At 42.0% G+C, this 26,378-nt stretch overlaps 2 protein-coding genes across 3 annotated transcripts in view; one reads left to right on the top strand and one right to left on the bottom strand.

Annotated features, from left to right (window-relative positions):
• Nucleotides 1-602: 602 nt before the first annotated feature.
• LOC121545213 (gamma-aminobutyric acid receptor subunit alpha-5) lies at nucleotides 603-26,378 on the bottom strand. Its single transcript, XM_041855689.2, has 10 exons — nucleotides 25,455-26,378; nucleotides 24,742-24,826; nucleotides 24,455-24,579; nucleotides 23,050-23,117; nucleotides 20,199-20,419; nucleotides 17,015-17,097; nucleotides 8,609-8,752; nucleotides 5,369-5,521; nucleotides 3,022-3,233; nucleotides 603-2,728 (listed from the first exon to the last, which is right to left on the bottom strand). The coding sequence occupies exons 1-10, from the start codon at nucleotides 25,471-25,473 to the stop codon at nucleotides 2,423-2,425; spliced, it is 1,416 nt and encodes a 471-aa protein (XP_041711623.1). The 5' UTR covers nucleotides 25,474-26,378; the 3' UTR covers nucleotides 603-2,422.
• LOC121545211 (gamma-aminobutyric acid receptor subunit beta-3) overlaps nucleotides 6,110-26,378 on the top strand; it is a 52,600-nt gene continuing 32,331 nt past the window's right edge. For both annotated transcript variants that reach the window (XM_041855686.2, XM_041855685.2), the window contains exon 1: nucleotides 6,110-6,616. In XM_041855686.2, the coding sequence (XP_041711620.1) occupies nucleotides 6,489-6,616 (128 nt within the window). In that variant the 5' untranslated portion in view covers nucleotides 6,110-6,488. The remainder of the gene's footprint in view (nucleotides 6,617-26,378) is intronic.

Raw genomic sequence — 26,378 nt, 5'->3', positions numbered from 1 at the left:
GTCTTTGTCTCAGCATAGCATTGCAATTCTACATTTCTCCCTGCCTGCTAACACGCACCCCAGCTGTCCACTGCATAGGAGCGCCACCATTTGTCATCAGTTAGGGCTTAAATTGGAGGGAAGCACACAGGGCTCCTGAATGGAAAAGCAACTTAAGCGGAACTAAATCCTTGACAAACAGATGTATGGCAGATGTGGCTGCCACAGTGACTGATGGGATGGAATCAGTCCTCTCTCTCCCCACACAACAGGACCTCACAGGCCAATATTTCTATAATCCAGCGAGTCATCAGTGCAGTCCCCTCCTCTCCTGTCCTTTGCTAGTTGCTATTAGTAACAAGGGATAGCTCATACATGACACCTCCATGGGGTCATGTCACATTTGTTCCATTAATATGTACTTTAAGTCTGATTGTTGGATTTCTTTTCAGAGGGACGCTTCATTGTCAAGTGCAAAAAAATAAATAAAAATGACTGCAACCTCAAATTATGTACACATTTACACCAGTACAGGAAGAATAGTACACATAACTAATTAATATACAGTATCTGACAATAATTTCAATAGGTTTGATTTGCAATGGGATGACAGCATTTAACGATGTGACAATTTACTTTGTAAAAGTCCTTTATCTTGAAAACTTGATTGCTGACATGCAAAACAATTTTGGGGCTGTATCAGTGGACTAATGAAAAAAAATAGGTTTTCTGTGTGGATTAATCCTTTAATACAAGATGTCACATAGAGACATACAAATAAAGAGGTATTTTAGTCACTGTCTCTATATTCATGAAGAATGTCTTTGTTGGATTTGAATATAAAATAATAATAATAATACATGTACAGTTATTGCGTTATCTACAACATGACACTTTAATGAGAACTGTACAGTCAGTGACATTTAAAGTATCCATCCGTCACCAATATTATCCATAATTATTAATCTATTCTCTCTCTGTACATGCTGTGTCAACGAGTTTATATGATTCTCAGGAACAGCTTCTTTCATATAGGCTGTATCTCCATCTTTTACTGAAGTAGGGATTCTTTTTTCTCCCCAGTAAGGTGGCCTTGAAGCTCAAATTTATTATTTCTTGTTTCATCCATTCTTCTTCTTTCTGTGTTACCACAGAGGCACCATGCCCCAGAGCCCTACCCACATGCTCTCCTTCCCGTACCCTGAACAAAGCGTTCTGGGCCTGGGGTGAGGGTGGGTGGTCTGTCCCCTGTGGTTGGTTCTCTCTCCAGAGGCCATATCAGATAGAGTGTTTAACAGGTACAAGCTCATTATCCCAGGCTAATTAGATCCTAGCCGACTTCAGGGACTGGAGCCAATCTGGTCATGACACAATGAGGATAGGACAGCAGTGTTGGAGGGCTGTGTTCAGTAGGGCACATCGTAGCAAAATGTTTTGAAACAGAAAACGATAATAAGTGTTTCTTATTGGACAAATCCAGGAAGTCCCTCCCTGTTTCAGTCAGTTTTTCCCCATTTGATGCCTAATGAACACGACCCTGAAAACGTATCCTGTTACAGTACATGAGTTCAACCTTTCACACCAAAAGGGCAGCTCAATACTTCAAAGTAGACATCTACTCCCTCTAGTTTAGGAAAACACTTACATTGCAATTGAAAAAGTCAGACCTTATCTATCAACCATTTTATAACTTGGTAATGATTCGAATGTTCGGACTGTGCGCTTTCACCCAGGTTGATTTGACTGTATCATCAATTACGTCACAGAATTGTATCTTGCTGTCTTATTTTGCTTCTGTCTCCACAGTTAGACCCAAGTATGTCAAAAATTATTAATCTGTACATTATATAGATAGAGGTAAGAAAAAGTAACATTTTAAATTGTACAAACAGTACATGTGTGATGGGCAAAAATGACAAAAGTATAACAACATATGTATCCAATAGAGATAAGAGAGATTTGGCTGAAGTATTATACAAATTGACTGGAAATGACATTATTCTCCACTTTCCTTAACATCCTAGCTTCCGATATCTTATTTCATACTACTAACACAGCAGGTATTCCTCAGTCTCTTACTCTTCAAGATGACAAGGTTATAAACAACAACATAAATGCCATGACAGTTTTCAATTAATTTGAGGCCAGGACAAATGTCCACACTGCAGCATTTCAAAAGGTCCTTGTCAAATTTCACTTTCAAAATGTCATTGATTTTCACTTTCAAAATGTCATTGTTGAATTAAAGCAATGTACAGTAGGTATAAAGAAGGAATACCAAGGCAAACATGGTTAGAGTATCTCTCTAAAAGCTTCATGCAAATGACAGTATGAGAAAGACAGAACCCATGACATCTCCCATCCTTTGTGATACAGTAGCATTTCCTTTAGCAGTTTGTAGGCCAATATGGTTGAAGGTAGGGTCGTGTGTTTGAAAAAGACACTATGTTGGAGCCAATATGTTGACTCCTTTGATGACAGGTTCTCTGTTGAGGTAAGTAGCCCAGTACACTAGGTTAAAGGTTCCAAAGAGGACAGGGAAAACTATCCGGGACATTTTGTCGATTTTACTCACGCTGTTGTAGGTTTTCTTGGGGTCCAGGACTTTGGTTTCGGATGACCTTAGTTGTATGGAGGTGCTGTTGGAGATGGTGGAGATAGAGATATCCTTAGTGATGTTGGGGGTGTAGTTAACTCCTGCTGTACAGACGTTGTTGGGCTTCTTAGAAAGCACCATAGGGTCCCTTTTCTGTTGAGATAAAACATAAAAAATGTATCATTTAATATTTAATACGGTACTATTTGTGTTGGATGGATACAAATAGACCGTGTTACATGTAAGCCCACACAAACCTGGCCTAAACGTTTTTTATTTTAACTTAACGATTTCTGTCAGTAATTATTATGCATGTACAGCATCAATGTTTCCATCATGTCATCCCAAAAACACGACCATAGCTCTCTATCACTTTTCAATAGTGTTTCATAGATTGTTTTCCAAAGGGAGCGTGGGATACATGCTGGGATCCTCCATGGACTCACCTTTGGGTGCTGAGCCTCCATGGCCTTCTTGCCATCCCACGCCCAGCTCCTCTTGGTGAAATAGTTGACGGTGGCAAACTCGATAAGCGCGGAGAACACGAACGCATAGCACACAGCGATGAACCAATCCATGGCTGTGGCGTAGGCCACCTTAGGCAGCGAGTTGCGAGCGCTGATACTGAGAGTAGTCATAGTCAGCACTGTAGTGACACCTGGTAGAAAAACATACAAGTCATGTTCATTAGGACACACAGTGGAAAAGGTTTTAAAACGTTTTGCAACAGAAAAAATTAAACATAGTTCCTTCCTGTTTCAGTCCGTTTTCTTCCATTATATGCCTAATGAACAGTACCCATGTATGATGAGTGAGCAACAGGTTGTAATGTATTATTTAGTATATGGGAATAGAGTGGTGGACATAATCTGTAGTGACGTGTGGAAGCTGTAGACATTCAGGGATCATCAACTAGATTCAGCCCTTGGGCCGATTTGTTCTTGAGCGGATGGTCAGGGGGCAGGAACATAATTACAAATAATTTGTAGACTGCAAATTGACCGCAAGAAGACCAAACAGGTATAATATTAGACTAATACATAATCATTTCAAACCTTGCTTACATTTGCATTCGATAACATACAGTATACACTATATATACAAAAGTATGTTGACACCCCTTCAAATTAGTGGATTTGGCTATTTCAGCCACACCCGTTGCTGACAGGTGTATACAATCGAGAACACAGCCATGCAATTTCCATAGACAAACATTGCCAGTAGAATGGCCTTACTGAAGAGCTCAGTGACTTTCAATGTGGCACCGTCATAGGATGCCACCTTTCCAAAAAGTCAGTTCGTCAAATTTCTGCCCTGCTAGAGCTGCCCGGTCAACTGTAAGCCCTGTTATTGTGAAGTAGAAATGTCTAGGAGCAACAACAGCTCAGCCGCGAAGTGGTAGGCCGCACAACCTCACAGAGCGGGACCGCCGAGTGCCGAGTGCCGAAGCGCGTAAAAACCATCTGTCCTCAGTTGCAACACTCACTACAGGGTTCCAAACTGCCTCTAGAAACAACATCAGCACAAGAACTGTTCATCAGGAGCTTCATGAAATGGGTTTCGATGGCCGAGCAGCCGCACACAAGCCTCAGATCACCATGTGCAATGCCAAGCGTCAGCTGGAGTGGTGTAAAGCTTGCCGCCATTGGACTCTGAAGCAGTGGAAACGCGTTCTCTGGAGTGATGAATCCCGCTTCACCATCTGGTAGTCCGACGGACGAATCTTTGGCGGATGCCAGGAGAACACTACCTGCCCGAATGCATAGTGCCAACTGTAAAGTTTGGTGGAGGAGGAATAATGGTCTGGGGCTGTTTTTCATGGTTGGGGCTAGGCCCCTTTAGTTCCAGTGAAGGGAAATCTTAACGCTACAGCATACAATGACATTCTAGACGATTCTGCGCTTCCAACTTTGTGGCAACAGTCCTGTTTCAGCATGACAATGCCCCCGTGTATAAAGCGAGGTCCATACAGAAATGGTTTGTTGAGATTGGTGTGGAAGAACTTGAGTGGCCTGCACAGTGCCCTGACCTCAACCCCATCGAACACCTTTGGGATGAATTGGAACGCAGACTGCGAGCCAGGCCTAATCGCCCAACATCAGTGACTGACCTCACTAATGCTCTTGTGGCTGAATGGAAGTAAGTCCCCGCAGCAATGTTCGCAGAAGAGTGTAGGCTGTTATAGCAGCAAAGGGGGACCATATTAATGCCCATGATTTTGGAATCAGATGTTCGATGAGCAGGTGTCCACATACTTTTTATGGTCATGTAGTGTATCTCTCTATTATCCGTGGGAATACTTTGGAATAGATTTCCAAAATTAATATCACTTAGAGCTGTTTTGCTGGTGTTTTTACAGTCTTTTATGTCCAACAATAAATATATTTAAAAAACGATGTACCGGTATTTATTTTTGCTCAGAAAACTTGGGGGGCCAAATAAAATCACCAGTTGGGGAACTCTGCTGTAGACGTTCAGAGGTTTTCTAGGGACAAGAGAAAGGTGGTCATCACCTGTGATGTCTATAATTGCCTGAAAATCTATTTCATATTGGCATCAATCATGGATGATACAGATGATGGTAGTTTAACCAGGTCGTTACTGTTAAAGATAATGTGTTCTCAATTACTTATCTGGCTAACTAAAAGTTTATATAAAAAATCTAACAGGATTCATAAAATTGTGATGATTGTATGTGTTGGGTGACGGGGCAACACATACTGTCAATTTTGAGTTGAAAGTACACTTTTAGTTAAGAGTTGATCCAAGTGGTTGTGTTGCGGTCATACTAACCAAAGACGGTCCTGGCAGGTACAGATTCACGGTTGAGCCAGAAGGACACCTGGGACAGGATCACGGTCATGAAGCAGGGCATGTAGGTCTGAATGACAAAGTAACCAATCTTCCTCTTCAGGTAGAAGTGACACATCATGACTGTGTACTGTCCTGTTGGTTTAGAGGACAGTGAGAGAAAGATACGTTCATTATTGCAGTTGTAACAATGATAGAGATATGCAGTAGACAGAGATAGTGAATGGCAAAGTCATCCTGCATTTTTATATCATTGTATTATATTTGATAATTTTATCGAATTTTATAATAATATGCATTTTTGTAAAAATGCATTTTCAAGCATTATATAAAAAAGACATGACAATGATGCAACAATCGCCAACAAATATAATTATCAAAGAAAATAACTATGCAGTTAAATAAAATATTATATAAAATGGCGTCGCTAAAACATGTATGTTTCACACTCAGTAATGTGACAGTTGCTGTATGAGGTAAATGTGTAGTGGTAAAAAAGCGGAGAGAAAAAAAAAACATAATATCCTGTTAACCAACTGAAGATTGCATTTGAAGCTTTTAAAAAATCCTTTCTAGCTTTCCACAGCCGGCGCCTGATAAACTATAGAAAATCCACTGATGACTGCTGCTTTCTCCAGGCAAAATCGGATTTTTGTATCTCACTAATCCCCTGTCACAATCTGCATCCTGCCATCAGGGAAAACGCTAGCTCAGTCCTGCCCACTCACTCAGCTCGGCTCTGCTCTGCTGTGCTCTGGCCTCGCATACTCGACAAGGACACGACGCTACCAAATATCCAGCGACTGACGGACAGATATCTACACACCTTAGCTCCTAGTTAATCACTATTCTTCAAATGGGTGTGATGGAGGGGGGCTGACCTTCTGCCCCATGGGAAGTTTGTGATTCTGTGAGCCAAACGGATGCAGGGCCAACCAAGGCACCATCATGTCTCCAGCCCCAGAAGCCCCAGCTAGCCGGTGTCTCCTCGGCCCACCGGGGAGACACCCATGACTCCTAGCCTCTCCCTGCCCCGAGCGAGCGACCAACCAACCGACCGACCGGGGACCGATCCTCCATCCGGACTGTTTGCCGTTGATGCATGGAGCCCGATGAGACTCATAGAGGAATGAACATGTACCTTTGGTGGATTTTACTGCAAGGATTTTGGTGTGTCTATGGGGAACTTCCATTCATTGCAGACAATAACGCAGCCATGTTGGTCAACTGGTGAGTACTAAGGCAACGGTGGTCCCAGAAAGTACTTGAAATACTTAAGAAAATTGAACTTACATGTAAATATGCAAATATAATAAAAATAAAACTGGACTAGGCTGGGTTTGGGGATTGTGTCCAAAGGAGATATTGCATAAAGGCATACTGTTCTAAACCCAACTAAGGAACTCCATTTTGCAGGATAAACTCTATTTCCCTCTTTTACCGAACAGTGTACTATATCATTTTAGGGGAGTACGGTATTTATTTTCAGTGTGGTTTGCTGTAAATTTACTGTGAGGGGGTATAGGATGTCATGTCCCTAAACCGAGCTGTTGCTAATCTCGTCTTGATTTAGCCATAGAGGGATTGTACCTAAGATTAGGCACATGCTAATTCAAGACCGGCAACAGAACTGACCCACTGGAGTCCCATCGGGGACAGCGAACTCTACAGACCTGGCCCTGGGCCAGACAGACAGCCTACGGCCACCACCTGACCTCCTCAGCTCCCATTTGTCACTGCTGCCAAGCGGAGCGGAGCAAGTGGAGGAAAGGAGAGCCACGGGAACACACTTTTAGCTAGCGGGCCTACTGAAGTCCGGGGTCAGTCAACAAATGGACTATAGCTTACTCTTTACAGCGGCCCTGCAGGGAAGCTTATAGGATCCCACTGCTGACTTAACAGGCAGGGGGAGTTGTAGTTCTTAACCATGATCAAGGGAGATTGCCATGGAGGGACTGTCCTGATTCTCCTCTCCTTTCATGGCCAAAGAGTTAAACGGATATGATGATGACTCTGACTGGGCTGGATGGTTTCAGCCATTCTACGCACAATACCAGGGGAAGTCCACACTTTTAATAGCCATTCTGCAGACAGCAGCTGAAGTGTATTACAGTTCCGCTTTACATAAGGGAATTAAGCCATTCAGTCCCACGTGTCCCAACCCGGGAGCCTGGGATGTCCAATCCCTGCGGGCGATGTGATGTCATCCTCTTATGCAAAGCCTGATGGTCCATTCGATATTAACCCTCGACTCCCAGGGAGCTCAGGACATGAATAAGTGTGTTCCTGTTTAGCCTAAGGGACAGCTGGCTACTTCCCTTCCTTTCCTGCTCTTGCTCCTTCTCCAAAATATTCATTTCCCCCCCTCTAGCCTACAGTGAAGTACAGTGGAGTTTGGAGAAGTCAGACTAAAAATGACATTGTAAGGAACAGGATACTTTCCCCAAAATATGAATTTCCCCAACTTAATCCTTAAGAGTCTACTGACGCACCCGTGCGTCAATCTAAGTAACGTAATATCAAAATCCCCAGCGAAATCCGTCAGTTTAAGCTGGAGACATTTGCATGGGCTGTGTCTCAATCCACCACATCCGTCTATGTTAGCCGTATGCACCTGTGGTGGAAGGTGGCCGAGCTACAGCTGTGTTTTTCAGACCATGAGGCATCCCGGTCTTCGGTCTTCTCACCAAAACATCTGTAGCGTCCCGAACGGTTTGGCCTACCAACTAATATGACCACTCTATGGAAAGATGAGACTCTCTGTTTTGCTCTACTACCGCCACAAGTGTCAAGGGACTCGTCTGAAGGTAACCCATACAAATGAATGGAAATATGGAGGTAGTTTTGTGGCAACAAAAATAAGGGTTTAAATATGTGTCCAAAAAAACACAAATATTTCCTGAGCTTATGTCTCCTAAATACAGGACAGACACTTCAAAACCTTTTTTTTGGACTGTCTTTTTTGCCATTTATGAATGTGTTATTCAATGTGTTTCTATAGGCTATAGCAGTTAAGGCCAAATTCAATATTTTATCAAATTTTTTGATAGATATTTTTGATATCTAAAGGTATCAGGCTCAGGCTACATTCCATTCCATTCCAACATCCATATGTGCATACCAATCAGAATGCATACACTAACACATTGCTTCATTCTAGGGTAGTATGCTACTGTGGATATTGGAAGAGAGCCGGGACAGGTTTGTGAGTATACACCTCACCTCGACTGGTGTAGATGTCCTCAGAGCCTGCGGTCTGGCCAATCAGGTGGTACTGGTTGAGACGGGATCCGTCTTCTGCCACCACTACAGACTTGGCAGCACCAGTTTGCCAGAGGTACACCACCTCAGAGACTGGATAGGCATCTGAAAGAGAGAAACAGGACACTTTGAGGATGCTAATGAGATATTATACAGGCCAGGGCACATATCAGGAACTAGCAGGTCTCAGACCAAAATCATAGTTGAAGCTCAGATGTTGAGTGAAGCGATCCTAGGACGAAGCTATTACTAGGACTAAACGTGCTTCTGGCAACACAATCGGAGGCCGTTGTTGTGTACGCATGAAATGCATGCTGGGAAAGGAACAGAACAGTTTGTTACGTATCTCCAGGACACCAGGTTCCTCATATTTTACTCTACTAGTGGTTTGGTGTTCTAGTTGATTTATTTAGCAAATGCAAAGGCCCAGAGACAAAAAGTTGCTTCTGATCCTGCTGTGTTGAGTACAGCTAGGCACCCATTGAGTTTGTGGATTCGTCAGTTATGTGGTGAATGGTTTTCTCTCTAACAACAGAGTTTAAGAGACAACACAGCTATACCCAATCTCTTTTCCTTTACCATAGTAGGAAAATACACCGGAAGCTGTACAGTATAGTGTAAGGGACTGCCAGCTTTGCCCCTTTGGAGGCATCAGGCTTAGATTGAGCTGTGGTTGAGCACATGTTTCCAACGCAACACAGCTTGTTAATCACACAGCCACAGTGGCTGATTGGAGCTGACAGTGTCGGCTAACGCTGACCCCGAGGTCTGGTCCAAATGACGCCTCTGCCAGAGCAGAGAGGGTCATCAGGCATCGCGACATATAGAAAGACACGGGCGCATTCGCAGACAGACGGACAGACAGATGGGCAGGCAGACAGGCAGACACACACACACCAACACCAGATTCAGATTGTAGCCTACTAGTTTTTCGCTCAAATCTGTGATCTGTAATCAAATTATTTCACAATTAATCTAAAAGCGAATGATTTCTCTTGTCAGCGCTCTGTGTCGATTTTCCACCCTTAGGACCTCATCCCTCTTACCTAGAGGATTACAGGAGGGTCCAGTGTGGAGCTCCCTCTAAAGCTGGGGCTAAGCTCTAAAGACTCATTACATCCACAAGGAGTTGCATTGGCTCCTCTCCTGAAACACTGACTCAAGATAGAATACAAAGGCTTGTCAACCGTTAGGCTCTCTTAATAGGCTGGATCGCTAGAAGAGTCTGGATGGATCAGTAATACAAAGTTCAGGTCAGGTCAGCTATAGTTTACTGTAGCCAGGTAGGGCATGTCAAATATGAACTATGAACCAAAATATGAAGATTAATTTTGGAGATCTGTTACAACCAGAAACACACTTTTTACACTACTCATGACAGACAGTTATCATTTGAAGGACAAACATACCTATTTTTCCTTTTAAATTAATTAACAAAAGTATTGTTACAATCGAATTTCCAATAATCTACCCAGAAATATAATATGCACATACTACACTGAACAAAAATATATATGCAACATGTAAAGTGTAGGTCCCATGTTTCATGTGGTGAAATTAAAGATTCCAGAATTTTTCCAAACACACAAAAACCTTATTTCGCTCAAATTTTGTGCACAAATTTCTTTACATCCCTGTTAGTGAGCATTTCTCATTTGCCAAGATAATCCATCCACCTGACAGGTGTGGCATATCAAGAAGCTGATTAAACCGCATGATCATTACACAGGTGCACCTTGTGCTGGGGACAATAAATGGCCACTCTAAAATGAGCCATTTTGTCACACAACACAATGCCACAGATGTCTCAAGTTTTGAGGGAGCATGTAATTGGCATGCTGACTGCAGGAATGTTAACCAGAGCTTTTGCCAGATAATTTAATGTTAATTTCTCTACCATAAACCGCCTTCAATGTCATATTAGAGAATTCGGCAGTACGTCCAATCGGCCTCAGAACCGCAGACCATGTGTATGGCGTCGTGTGGGCGGGCAAATTGCTGATGTCAACGTTGTGAACAGAGTACCCCATGGTGGCGATGGGGTTATAGTATGGGCAGGCATTAGCTATGGACAATGAACACAATTGCATTTTATCGATGGCAATTTGAATGCACAGAGATACCGTGAAGAGATCCTGAGGCCCATTGTCATGCCATTAATCTGCCGCCATCACCTCATGTTTCAGCATGGTAATGTACAGATTAGGGCCTAATTAATTTATTGCATTTGACTGATTTCCTTATATGAACTGTAACTCAGTATATTTTTGTTCAGTATACATTCAGTACAGTGATCTTACTCCACATTGCATCGTATGTAAAGTAAAAGGGTGCACCTTTAGGGTAGTCAGTAACTTACTCTCGGGATTCAGGAAAGCACTGGCTAGGACAGTACCTGCAGTCCAACAAAGAGAACTCAATCAAGTGCAGATGAAGGATTTACGCTTTATCAGAGGTGTTAACCTCATTTAAACTGACACAACTCGCAAGCTGTTCCTCTCCTGAACACTGTCACTGCTGGAACACTGTTGGATATTGATGTGAAACCACACCTGTCCTAAAAATACAGTGCCAACATTCTGAGTGAAATCATTGAAACAGCACATTTCCTATCTGCTATCAATTTGAGGCCTAGGTCTCTTTAAGTATGCAGGGAGATGCATAGGGAAGTGGATAGAGAGGAATATCGGACCAGTCAGAACCATGGGGAATGAGTGGAGGTACAGATATAGGATCTTCATTTGAGCCAGTTTGCTACAGCAGGAAAATAATCCTACAGCAACAGGACATTTGAATTGTTTTTTAGATTATAATTAATGGACATTTTTGTAGGGGTTGACACTATTTTTCGTAAGGTAAAATCAAGTCTGAAATTTCTAAGTGGAAATTACAAACTTCAGAAGCCTTTTAAAACCTCAAATAGACTACGTTTGACATTTTCTGCATTGCAGGAAAGTTCTCCTGCAACAGGGTGATCAAATTAATATCCTACATCTGTATAGAGTCCTCAGCTGTATATAAAATAAAAAAAACACAAAGGCCTAGACAAGCAGGGAAGAAAGGGATGAACCACAGGAGCCTGGAAGAAAGAAAGGGAACACTGAGAGAGAGAAAGAAAATGTGAGGGTGATTCATGTTCTTCAAGGCTATACACTGTACCAGTCTACTTCATTTCTACCTCATTTCCATGTTCCATGTATTTTTATTTATTATCTTTCATTTTTTAAATAATTATGGATGAAAAGAATAACTGTAGTTTAATCCCCCGGATGACAAAGTGTCTTTCTGGATTAAAGAAAATAATCAAAATGAGGTACACTGTGAATGTTTCCAGGGACTAAACAAGCGTTTTTCTCCCTAGTTGTAGGAGGAAAATGAAAGGCATTTGTCATGTAAGGACTGTGTGTGTGTGTGTGTGTGTGCGTGTGTGTGCGTGTGTGTGTGTGTGTGTGTTGGGTGGGAAGAACAAAGAAAAAGAAAGTGATGGATCAATGTAAAGTGCAGTAACTAAGCAACCGAGCTCAATAGCACCTCATAGCACTTTGCTGTAGTACTGGTACTACTGGCCATGCCTAGTGGATGGCTGTTTACAGTCAGACTTCTTGGATGGCTTTAGCCAAAAGCCGGGGCCAAAATGTAAAGTTGGGTGGGTTTAGAAGCATGAAGGATTATGACGCGGGGGGATACCATGATTTAGTAGTAGAGCTAAAGGATTTGGTAGGCGGGGCCTGTCACTATGCCATCTTTGCACCAGTGCGCAACGCTTTACGCCAACCTCTTCCTGACTTTGAGATTGCACGGTACACACCCATCTATTACATAACATGAACATTAGGAGTTGCTGTAGATGAATGAGTGAATGGATGAATGGATGAATGAATAAACAAATGAATAAAATAATGAATGATGAACAAATGAACAAATGAAATAAAGGATGGATAGATTTGATACCATCTTTGTTTACATACTGTCCACGCACCCATACATCTTAATCTGACAACTTTAGCCATCTACTGTACCTGTGAGGAGAGTGTGCTAGTACCTAATAGTAACAGGATGGTTTTACAGCAGCTAAAACCATCCTGTGATTTTACTTGACCATGGGAATAGAAAAGAGCTACATCGTGTATACAGCAATGTACTGATTGAGCCTTGCCTGAAGTGTGCAACCCATTTAAATCAGCCTCGTATTTCAAGAGGCTGTGCTTAGGTCCCAAATGGCACCCTATTCCCTATATAGTGCACTACTTTTGACCTGGGCCCATAGGGTGCCATTGGGGACGCATGCCGTCCTCTATACTCTCCTCTATACTCTCCATCTCTCCACCTCTCCACTCCATGCAGATAACCTTGGGTTAGTAATGCATGGATAACAATAGAGAATCCAGCTCCTAAAAGCACTTCAGTTCGCCACAGCTTCGATTGGTTGAAGACTGAGAGAGACTTGAATGTCATCATTCCACAGACTTCAAATACTTTTATAAAAATAAAAAAAAATTATTAGTCATTTAGCAGACGCTCTTAATAATAATAATATGCCATTTAGCAGACGCTTTTATCCAAAGCGACTTACAGTCATGTGTGCATAAATTTTTACGTATGTGTGGTCCCGGGGATTGAATCCACTACCCTGGCGTTACAAGCACCATGCTCTACCAATTGAGCTACAGAGTGACTTACAGTTAGTGAGTGCATACATTGTTGTTGTTTTTTTCATACTGGCCCCCCGTTATTTCTGTAACATGATATAGTTTTTACATCAATTTAACCATTTTATGAATTTAGATGTGGTATGGTGTCAAAGGGGCAAAGTATTGATCTGTAATGTTTTTTTACTGGTGATTTCAATATTTTACTGTTCCTAGTTATGAGTTAATCTTAAAAAGAGTGTCTGCTAAAATGACATATACAGGTATACCTTTTTTTTGTAATCTATGGTGTATCAATACAATATACAGTAGTAAGTCAAACAAAGCATAAGGAGGAGATCCCATGTCTCAAATATGACGTTGCATTAACCCCTGAATGACGTCTTAGCAGCAGCAGCCTGGTCAGGACAGACAGACCTATACAAATGTAGGATCTTAATTTGTGCCAGTTTGCTACAGCAGGACATTTTTGTAGGGCTTGATACATTTTTCATTAGGGCAAATCAAGTCTGACATTTCTAAGTGGAAATGACAAGCTTCAGAAGCATTTTTAACTCTCAAATACACTACAAGTTTGAAATGTCCTGCAACAGTTCTCCTGCAACAGGGTGCTCAAATTACAATCCTCCCCACACACACTACCACATCCATCCTGCTTATCATGAACATTATTTGATAAGACTTCGTTTTTATGTGCCGCTTGAAAAAAGGTAAACTGTGGGCCAAGAGAGTTAAGGCAAGATACACATTCCATCATCCTTCATATCCCCTGTGAACTGGGCTGCAAAGGAAAGCAGTTTTATCTGGTGGTGAAGTGGGATGTGTGGGAGATGGAATGAGAAATAGAGCCTGTGGTCACAGTGCTCAGACAACTGGTTATACTGTAGTAACTGTATCGGTATGCTCTGCATGTAAATGACTCAAATGCAAATGTTTTCTGAGTGTCTGACCTTTTTCGTTAGGGCAAATCGAGTCTGAAATTTCAAAGTGGAAATTCTAAACTTTAGAAGCCTTTTTAAAACTAAAATACACTACAAGTTTGCGTTTACTGCTTAGCAGGAAAATTATCAGCAACAAAAGAGTGATCAAATGAAGATCCTACAACTGTAGGGGCAGTCGAATTAGCTAGGTAATCTGGCTATATACGTCCTATGGTGTGACAAAGGGTTTACTATAGTGTGACACGGCGTGACCCTGCTCAGGGCATTCCTATTAGCTTCCCTGGGACTATCCATCTGTGGTGTCCCCGTCTAAAAGGTCAAAGTACAGCTGAGCTATTATTATTATTATTATTATTATTATTTTTTGGCCTATTTCAGGCCAGCACTTAAACCAGACATGCAACACCCACACCAACCCCCCTTGCCCCAACCCACAACACTTCAGGAGAATCTTAACATAACAGGATGAGATGCTTAGCCGCAGATGCTGGTGTGACTGCTGGATACCACAGTACAAGCGTTTTCCAGTTCTGGAAATCCTCTGGGTTTAGGAACTTAGGGTTCTCAACTTGAGAGGGGGTTGAGGGGTCTCAACTAACTGTTGAGAATTAGAATAGTAGCTGTTGGCTGGGCTCCCTGCCTGTGCCATTAAACCCCTACAACTTATCCAGAACGCTGCAGCCCGTCTGGTGTTCAACCTTCCCAAGTTCTCTCATGTCACCCCGCTCCTCCGCACACTCCACTGGCTTCCAGTTGAGGCTCGCATCTACTACAAGACCATGGTGCTTGCCTACGGAGCTGTGAGGGGAATGGCACCTCCTTACCTTCAGGCTCTGATCAGACCCTACACCCAAACGAGGGCACTACGTTCATCCACCTCTGGCCTGTTAGCCCCCCTACCTCTATGGAAGCACAGTTCCCGCTCAGCCCAGTCAAAGCTATTTTTTGCTCTGGCACCCCAATGGTGGAACAAGCTCCCCCATGACGCCAGGACAGCGGAGTCACTGACCACCTTCCAGAGACACTTGAAACCCTACCTCTTTAAGTAATACCTGGAATAGTATAAAGTAATCCTTCTACCCCCCCCTCCCCCACAAAAAAACAGGGAAAAAAAGTGGTTGTCCCACTGGCTATCATAAGTTGAATGCACCAATTTGTAAGTCGCTCTGGATAAGAGCGTCTGCTAAATGACGTAAATGTAAATGTAGAATATACCGGGTGCAATTTCGAAACTTGGTTGTGCATAAGCAGTTTTTTTCTTGTTGTCCCAGTCACTGACAGTCACTCAATTAGTAAAAAAAAAAGTTTTAATTGGTAAATAGGTCTAGCCAGCTAGTTAAACTTGTAGTAGTGGCGGCAGGTAGCCTAGCGGTTAAGAGTGTTGGGCCAGTAACCGGACGGTTGCGGTTTGAATCCCTGAGCCGACTTGGAGAAAAATCTGTCGATGTGCCCTTGAGCAAGGCACTTAACCATAATTGCTGCTATAAGTCACTCTGGATAAGAGCGTCTGCAAAATGTAAATGTTGTAATCATGGCTGAATTACCGACCAGGCACGAAGGGCCATTGATTTTGTTAGTCAGTCTCACTCAAATATCATATTAACATTGCATAAGTCATTGCAAAATGTGTCAAATGTCCATGGCAAAATGAGTAGAATTGCATAGAATTAGTTATACAATTGCTAAATGTTCTCTCTGCCCCATGGCAAAATGTGTAGAATTGCAGAAAACATGCTTTAAAATTGCAAAAAATTATCTATGCCCCATGGCAAAATGTGTAGAATTGCAGGAAATGTACTTTAACTCTTTAACTTTTTCTCTCTGCCGTCAAGGGGGCACTAAAATGTTTTTGCCAGCGAGGTATGGGGGCCCCCAACCAAATCTCGCTGAGGGCCCCCAAAAGGCTAGGGCCGGCCCTGCCTGACCATAGTCTGCTTTTAGGTCTAATTGGTAAATGATAATACAACCTTGGGAGCCCTGGCGAGGTGGTGCAGTAGGATATCCCAGGTGCTGAGGCCACAGGCCGCGGGCCAGGTTACCAAAGGTAATTAAGGGCCAGGTTACCAAAGCTAATTACGGACAAGCAATTTGATTAAAGGATTGATAAACCTTTTGACCCTCCACCTAGTTTAACTGAACCAGGTTTAGCTCCTCCGGTTTCGTGATTCAGGTCATTCCTTATTGCGATTGTGGCTGGATTCTGTGTTCTTTCCTTGTTCCATATGTACATTTTAGTCATTTAGCAGACGCTCTTATCCAGAGCGACTTACAGTTAGTGAGTGCATTCATTATATTTTTCATACTGGCCCCACGTGGGAATTGAACCCACAACCCTGGCGTTGCAAACGCCATGCTCTACCAACTGAGCTACATCCCTGCCAGCCATTCCCTCTCCTACCCTGGACCAATTGTGCGCCGCCCCATGGGTCTCCCGGTCACGGCCAGCTACGACAGAGGCTGGATTTGAACCAGGATCTCTAGTGGCACAGCTAACACTGCGATGCAGTGCCTTAGACCACTGCGCCACTCAGGAGACTAGCTAGATGTACCATCCTACAGAATACTGAGCAAGCTCAATTGTCTCTTTAGAGCAATTGATTTGGTAGTTTACTGAGTTGGAGGTTTGAACGAGGTATAAATCGTGCTGTCATTGACTCATACTCAGATCATAAGAAGTCTGGGCCTAGTAATGTTTATATGTATGGGATCTGTGCTGTTGTATTATTAGTGTGGCAAAGTGTAATACACTAAATATCAACACATGGAATTTTACTCACAGCTTCCAAACTTCAAAGGGCAAGCATGAGCATCCATTGGGAAGTCCTCCAACTGCATGGGACACTCCGCTGATATGGTTAACCTAGAGAAAGGTACAAAAGATCAAGACAATAAACACAAATCCCCTACAGATATACTACATATAATAATCCTGTTTATTTCAAATCCAGTGCCGCCGTCATCATCAACATCATCATCTCCTGTGCTTAGGGTTAGTTGCATAGATCTCACAATGCCTGTACGATTACATCACAGGCAGATTTGTCCTTGTAGTCCTCATCATTTCTTGACAGAATCACCAAGAATTCATCCTGAGCCAAGCACATGGCATTACATAGATTATACTGCCATCTTGTGGTGATTGTATTATTTGTGATTTCCCAGCTGTGGTTCACGTCAAATCCCCCATGTGTGTCAAGATCGTATTCACAGAGAACATCTCCACAAAGTAACCACATATACTGATACAAGTAAAAACAATGATATAACAATGAAATGAGGCCACCTCTAGTGCTTGAGGACAATATGGACTCAGGTTGTGTTCACATCACTGCATCATTATTCAATGTTATTACTTTGCTTATATTGTGTCAAAAACAGCTGACGTGTTTTAAAGATCTTATCGGATCATATGAAGACCAACTCTAATTCTCATTGGTCTGTATTGTGAACAGGGAAGGCTGCCATCATGTGGTTACTAGAGAAACTGCGGGAATGGAAATAGAACGACCTGATTAGCTGTCTAACAATGGAAGTGTACTGGTATACAGGTATGATTAGCTGTATCCTAATGTAGGTCCATGCATAGAGAGCTGACTTTCTCCTTTACAAAATTAGGGCTACATATTCCCCCTCAAGTTACATGTAACAGGTGTCATCTATTCTAAATCATCCCCTTTAGTCAATTTCTTGCATTCACAATACTGCATTTGTCATATTGCACCTGCATTTGTTGCGTGATTAACATTATAACATTTACGTGTAATGTGTTGATGTCACCAGTGCACCTCAAAGGAATTAACATGTCAAAAAGACTGCAATAGTTTCTTAATATGCATATGTCATGCATCAGAGCATTACATTACTAGAGGTACAGTTTGCTATGGAAATAAGAATACTATTTGATTTTCTCCTGCTTCAACCTATTCTGCAACATCATATAATGGGGTGCAGCCTGTTCTTGTTAAACTCATACAGTATGATGGAAATGGAGCAGAACACTGTATGAATTATTTGTGGCGACAAATGTATGACTTGCTCTGAAAACGCTGTTGCTCTCGGGCTAATGTTTCAGAATCGGGGGGTGAGAATGCAATCACATTTAGTCATTATCTCCACTGGAGAGAAGGAGCTTTCCCCTGATGTCGGTGGATTCTGAAAGGCTGGGCCATGCAATAAATCTAGGTAGCGCGCTAATCTCTTTCCTGGTAATGGAAATACATTAGGAGACAGTGGTAAAACTGGACCGACCGATTAAAAGCAGAAACGTCCTAATGTTTCATTTCCAGAGTCGTTGGGAAATCTATTACCTTTTAAAATGATGGGCCTGATATCTGCTTCTTCTTCTTTCACTCATCAGACTTTGATTACAGTGACGCCGATGCCTGATCGCGCCGAATAGGGCCAGGTCACGTGGCTATAAGGGGTTAATATGGTTAATCTATTTCTCTTGCATCTATTATTTGGCATTAGGATGATCTTAGTGGGTGGTATTGATCTGGGATAAATTATACCTCCTGAAATGATACCAGGAAGTCCTGATCTATTCGTATGATTGCTATTGGTTGTCATCACTTCCTGTTCCTGTCTATTATGAATTCAAGGGGGAATATTTAATCTAACGTGCCACATATTGGTCAGTGTTCCATAACATACAAAGTACAGCATCACAAAGAACAAAATAACAGAAAATCATCTGAGTCTACGTTACCCAGAGCTGGGATGAGTAAAATAGCTGTGCATAGGCTTTTGTTACCTCCTACACACACAACAATAACCAAACCAGTTCAGGGCCATTTGTGAATCGTGGCTGGCTGTATTTCAGTGAGCATAATGTTCGTTTCTCAGACACAAAGCTCAGATATTATCCTCTATAAGTCTAAGCCTTTGGGTGGGGTGGGGGTGGTGGAGGTTCATCTAAGCTAACATATGGAATTGTTTTAAGATGGTCATACCATGGATCATTTAGCTATTTGATTTGGAATTGTAGGACCCCTGTAGGTATTCCCAAGTAATATATAGAAAATATTTGATAAGATATTTAATTTGGCCTTCACTACTATAGCCCATAGAAACGCAATGAATAACACATTCATAAATGGTCAAACAGACAGTCAAAATAAAAGGGGAATACGATTTTGAGTGTCTTTCCTATATCTAAGAAATATTTTTGTTTTTTGGATACATATTTAACCCCCCTTTTTTTTGTTGGCACAAAACTACCTCAATACTTCCATTCATTTGTTTTTTACCAGCTACCTTTAGACGAGTGACCTTTAGACAAGATTTTTTACATCCAAAACGGAGAACATCACCGTGTTCGTGAGAATCTCTCCTTTCCATAGTGGGGTCATATTAGTTTGTAACCCAAACGGTTCTGACGCTACAGACGTTTTAGTGAGACGACCGATTTTCGGGATGTCCCATGGTCTGACAAACACTGCTGTAGCTTGCCACCTTCCACTGCAGATGCGGAATGCTGATATAGGAGGATGTGGTAGATTGAGATGCAGCCCATTCAAAAAAACAGATATCTCTAGCATAAACTGACAGATTTTGATAGAGATATTTTCATTATGTTACTTAGCTTGATGCACGGGTGCGTCAATAGACTCTTAAGGATTATGGTTCAGGGCCAGAGTTTTTCCTTTAAGGATTATGGTTCAGGGCCAGAGTTTATCCTGGTTACACCACATGGTCAGAGCCCAAATTCTAGGATGTATTCAGGTGAAACATTCAGAACGTTGCAGATAGAAATGTGATGAATGATTCCTGATTTAGAATGGCAGACAATCCTATCTCTGTTCTACACAATACCTTTCTATCAGATAGAAATGTGATGAATAGACCTGACACTATTCCCCGTACTACATTACAGATACTCCTATATGTTCTATGTGATACATTTCTATCTGAAATAGTTGTGTAACATTGCACCATACTGAACAGGCCCGTGGTTGGTACCTCATTGTGTAGAGCAGCGTCCCGTCATCTTTCAGTCTCAGTAGCTTGTTGGGTGTGGTCATGTTGTGGGCGATAGACTTTTTCCCGTTGAGGAAGAAGGTGTCTGGGGTCCAGATGTTACTGGCCAGGAGGTTGTTCAGAGGCAGCATCTCCATGGGTCCTTTGAAACAAAGGCGCTCATCTTTCCAGCTTTGTCGGAAAAACACGTCGATGGTGTATTCCTAAGGAAAACATGGTATTGATACATGGTGATAACACTCAGAGTCAAAACCCATGGGGCCAATTACGTGGACACATACAGATCTGCTATTTTAATGTCATCACTCTGTTGACTCAGAGAATGTTCCTGTGCAGGAGGAAATGCAATGTCTAGTGTACCTGAGGTTAAAAAGGTTTCAAAGTATTTTTATTTTTTATTTTATTTTTCTTGATTATTTTCCCCTAACCCTACCACACCTCCCCTAATTGGAGTAAACTAATGAACAACAAGACTTAGGCTTCTACTTCCAGCTTATACATGCCTTTGGAAAGTGTGCAGACTTTTTCCACATTTTGTTACATTACAGCCTTATTCTAAAATGGATTAAATAAATAGGAATCCTTTGCAATCTACACACAATACCCCATAATGACGAAGCAAAAACAGGTTTTTAGACATTTTTGCTAAATACAAATCAAAAATATCTTATTTACATAACTATTCAGACCCTTTGCTATGAGACTCAAAATTGAGCTCAGGTGTATCCTGTTTCCATTGATCATCCTTGAGATGTTTCTACAACTTTATTGGATTCCACCTGTGGTAAATTCAATTAATTTGACTTGATTTGGAAAGGCACACAACTGTCTATATAATGTCCCACAGTTGACAATGCATGGCAGAGCAAAAACCAAGCCATGAGGTCGAAGGAATTGTCTGTAGAGCTCTGAGACAGGATTGTGTCGAGGCACAGATCTGGGGAAGGGTACCAAAAAATGTCTGCAGCATTGAAGGTCCCCAAGAACACAGTGGCCTCCATAATTCTTAAATGGAAGAAGTTTGGAACCACCAATACTCTTCCTAGAGCTGGCCGCCCAGCCAAATTGAGCAATCAGGGGAGAAGGGCCTTGGTCAGAGAGGTGACCAAGAACCCGATGGTCACTCTGACAGAGCTCTAGAGTTCCTCTGTGGAGATACGAGAACCTTCCAGAAGGACAACCATATCTGCAGCACTCCACCAATCAGGCCTTTACGGTAGAGTGAAGCCACTCCTCAGTAAAAGGCACATGACAGCCCACTTGGAGTTTGCCAAAAGGCACCTAAAGACTCTGAAACCATGAGAAACAAGATTCTCTGGTCTAATAAAACCAAGATTGAACTCTTTGGCGTGAATGCCAAGCGTCACATCTGGAGGAAACCTGGCACCATCCTTACGGTGAAGCATGGTGGTGGCAGCATCATGCCGTGGGGATATTCTTCAGTGGCAGGGACTGGGTGACTAGTCAGGATCGAGGCAAAGATGAACGGAGCAAAGTACAGAGAGATTCTTGATGAAAACCTGCTCCAGAGCGCTCAGAACCTCAGACTGGGGCGAAGGTTCACCTTCCAACAGTACAACGACCCTAAGCACACAGCCAAGACAACGCAGGAGTGGCTTCGGGACAAGTCTCTGAATGTCCTTGAGTGGCTCAGCCAGAGCCCGGACTTGAACCCGATCGAACATCTCTGGAGAGACCTGAAAATAGCTGTGCAGCAACACTCGCCATCCAACCTGACAGAGTTTGAGAGGATCTGCAGAGGAGAATGGGAGAAACTCCCAAATACAGGTGTGCCAAGTTTGTAGCATCATACCCAAGAAGACTTGAGGCTGTAATCACTGCCAAAGGTGCTTCAACAAAGTACTGAGTAAAGTGTCTGAATACTTATGTAAATGTAATATTTCAAACAAAATTGTTTTTATAAATTAGCAAAACATTCTGAAAACCTGTTTTTGCTTTGTCATTATGGGGTATTGTGTGTAGATTGATGAGGGAAAAAAACAATTTAATCAATTTTAGAATAAGGCTGTAACCTAACAAAATGTGGAAAAAGTCAAGGGGTCTGAATACCTTCCGAAGGCACTGTACATTTTACGGACACAATCTATTTTATAATAGTTATCTTTTGTTTGTTTTGACTCCTATCCTTCCTCTACCCTCAACCCCTCCCATCTATTTCTGAAGACCATCCATATTGGATTTCTATTTGCCATGTATTTTTGTGCTGTGATGTTCCACAAAAGTTCTGAACCTTTCTATTCTCATAGTTTCTACAGATTGGGTGATTTGAAAAGTCATAGTCAATCGATCAATAATATAATAATACTTTTAGCAAAAAAATGTATCTTTAATTTACAATCTGTAGAAACTGTGAGAATAAAAAAGGTTTTAAAGTTTGTAATTTCCACTTTAAAATGTCAGACTTGATTTGCCCTAATGCAAAATGTATCAATGCCTACAAAAATGTCCATTAATTATAATCCACATAATAATTCAAATTTCCTGTTGCTGCAGGATTATTTTCCTGCTGTGAGAAACTGGTCAAATTAAGATGTCAAACTGTAAACCTAGTCCTGGACTAAAAAATAATGTTTCAGTCCAGGACTAGGTTTAATCTGGATCTTGGAAACTGGCCCATGATGCATTTCTTTATAAAATATTGATTAATGATTTAACAAAAAACGATGAATACATGTCATTATATGCATCTAGGATAATTGTCTTGTGTTCGTAACATTTACAGGAGGGTGTGATGTTGCTCCTATCGCAAGATATTACGTTAATGGACGTCATTGAAACAATGCATAATGAAATGGGCTGTAAATTGACTCACCATTTCAGTATCTGAAACTGGGCCAAAGCTTGTGACAAATATATTGGTTTTGATCTCCGTGACCTTTTCTGTGGATAGAATGGGATTTGGAATATGACCGTGAACATGAAGAGACAGGGTACAGGAACAAATTCAATTTATGAATAATCATCATAGAGATATCCGTTAGAAATCTTTACTGCCTTCAATGACAGAAACCATTCTAAGGAAGTGAGTGCAGCTCTATTCTCCAACCACATTTGGCAAATCCATGTTGGATGTATCCATGTGTTACATTAGCGACATTATAAAATAAGATTTAGAAGGGTAAAAAATGGATAAAACATAATTGTAAGACCAAATCGGTGGTAGAACATTTTATTTTCTCTAAGAGATGCAGGATATTTCTATCTTTGACTCCCTCTCTCTCTCGTCTGAATAGAGGTCTGGATCTCAAGGTTACTTTTTGCAGATGGAGGTGGTGGTCGTGAGGAGGGATGTGTGATATATGGCGTGTTGGCAGTGCAGTTCCTTCTCACTTAGGATTGATCTATTACTGTGATTGCTTTGCTCTTGGAATATATTCCAGTCAATGCAATGCTGTATATTAGAACAGTCTCTTTATTTTTCTCACTGAATCCAAGAAGAAGATTTTACAGAGGGGGAAAATGCTATGCTGGATCACAAATTATGTATGAGGCTAAGCATTGGCATACCGCAGATTCGCGAGGCCCCCCCCCCCCCCACCCCCCACAAGGTCCGAGCAAGTTTAATAGCTAATCTCATGCTATTCTACACATTTTGCCATGAGACTGAGAGGAAATGTTGCAGTTTTAAAGCTAGGGGGGGGGGTGTTCCCAAAGCATATAGTTGGTCCCACATGGGGTCACACAGCGCATCTCGGAATGGAGCGCAGTTCACTATGCATTTATCATCTCATCAGCTGGTAATTTTTGTCTTGTGACAGGTCAATTTGTTGCAGCATAACCTGCATAGCCTTTAGGCTACAGTAATAGCATTGCTTTAAATCAGTGCGCATGCATGCACACTCTCTCAGTCTTTATATTTCTCCATCAATGACATTCAAATTGCAAAAAAAACTAAAATACATTCAGTATGAATTCAAACAAAGACAAACTGTACGTTCAAACAGAAACATCCACATTTCACACTGTATTTAGTTATATGAATTAATCTACTGCATCAACATGCTACAATGGTTCTGCTGCACCTGGCTTGAGTGCACTCTAGAGAAATCTAATGTCAAATAAGGGATTTTCCAGAACACAAAAGTATTCATGAATGACATTTGCCCCAAGAAAATGAATACTTACGCATTGTATTGTATTGTACTGTATTGTATTGTACTGTAACCTCTAGTGATATGAGTTTGGATCAGAGTGGTCTGTAAATCGGTATACATTACCTCCAAGTCCTGGTCTGAGTCTGTTGTCGTAGCCGTCCAGGAGTCCGTCCAGTATCCGTGTGAAGATGGTGATGTTGTCATTAGCCTCTGCCTCTTTCAATGCCTCTGCTGTGGTCTGGCCAAGACTGAGAAAGACAGAACATCAATCAGGCTGGTTAGGACTGCTTGACAAGGCTAGTGTTGATGTAAATAAGCCACATCATAGTTGGATATGTACAGTATATCTACTGTTCAAATTAGGATTAATGCAGTGAATAGTCAGATTGGATTGTAAACGTTTCACTTACCTCACTTGCCAAGTTATGCACACCAGCAAGACAGAGATCCACACATGTTTCATTGTAGAAAAGCGGTGCATTTTGTCCTCTATGTCTGGAATAACAACATATAATCCACGATCAGTACTTTCAGTAGTATGTATTGTCATCATACTTCCACTCCTACTTCTCCTTCTCCTCCTCCTCCTACACTATACTCCTACCAGACTAGTATTACTAGAGTACAACTAATACTATAGCCACTAATGATAAGTACTTTGGTGTTGTACTGTATCCCACCCTCCCCCAATACACACACCTGACCACACAGTTTCAACTAGCAGTCCTATAATGGACCTACAAGAGTAATCAGTAGGCTAACCTTGATACAATAACAGTTTGAAACTGTGAATATACCAATCATCTCTTTATACATTCCTGGCCCATGTCCTTGTGTGCATTCATTTTGCCCAATGCTAAACACTTTGTTGCAGCAGTATTATAACATCTCTCCTTTTTGCTGCAACTGTTCGTGTTCGCAGTAGCATTGTATTGGTGATCCTCACTGCGTATGCATTCGCAAGCAGTGCAATAGGTTTTCAATGTAGGCTAATGATGTACCCTCGCAGATCCCCCCCCCAACCCACACCCTACTCATACCCCCCTAAAAAAAACGAGGGAGGGAGGGTGGGGGTGCTTCTGATGCCATCCTCATGCATAAAAGAGGGTTGAAAATCAATTACCTGTAGGGAGAGCCATCATCTTGATTTAAATCCAGGTTAGAAAAGGGATAGAAAACACGCAGCAATGAAAGTCAGGGTATGTTGCTGCTCCTTCAGAGGGATATAGATGTACTCCGTTTAGATTTGCCACCGCAGGCAGTCTCGATCGTGTATTGTTCTCTCCTGATTTGCTTGACTGACTTCCTACTCATATCAAGCCGATGTTTGCGTCTTGCCCTACCACCTCCTTCGCGCCTTTTGGAGATGAGAGGTTTTAATGCCGAGCCCTCATCTTTGGTTGTGACAACAACGTTTTTCGTGTTACATACCCTTGGTCTCAATTAACGTGTCCATTCAGAGCGGACTAGCGGCCAGGCGCCCCATCTAAATCAGAAATCACACTCACCTCCAGTTGCCGCTCACATGCACACACCGCAACGATTTGCTAACCCGTGCCTTATCATAGGTGCGACAGTGAAAACGATCCTCCAGGAACTCCAAGCGTCACTTAACTTTCCCCTGTTATCTTACTTGCCACTGTAGGCTACTCTAGCCTATGCATATTGCTGTGGTTAGTTAAAACGCCATCCTCTCTCGCAAGCTAATTAGCTGTCTAGTCGAAATCAATTTAATGAATGAGGGGCAGTGGGTTGATCCATCCAGATAAAATGAAGGCTATATCCCAAGGACCCAATAAAACAGTATACCTATTCGCCTACATGTTCACGTCTGGTCCTCTCTGCTTACCTAGCCTTTCCTCTCATACAGTGGGAAATGCGTCAGCTTTGTTGAGAAGAAAATTACCGCTTATTATAGCTCTAATGCACATGCTACTGCTGCCTCCAGAATAATGCCTTTGATTTCGATCCGACCTATTATGCCATGATGACTCACCAGCCTAAGGTCCATCAATGAGAATAATAACTGTAATAACCAGAGGAAATC

The sequence above is a fragment of the Coregonus clupeaformis genome, chromosome 29 (assembly GCF_020615455.1).
Source record: "Coregonus clupeaformis isolate EN_2021a chromosome 29, ASM2061545v1, whole genome shotgun sequence".
Classification (NCBI taxonomy): Eukaryota; Metazoa; Chordata; class Actinopteri; order Salmoniformes; family Salmonidae; genus Coregonus; species Coregonus clupeaformis.
The sequence above is the reverse complement of the archived record's forward strand: the minus strand, read 5'-3'. Positions and strand labels throughout refer to the sequence as shown.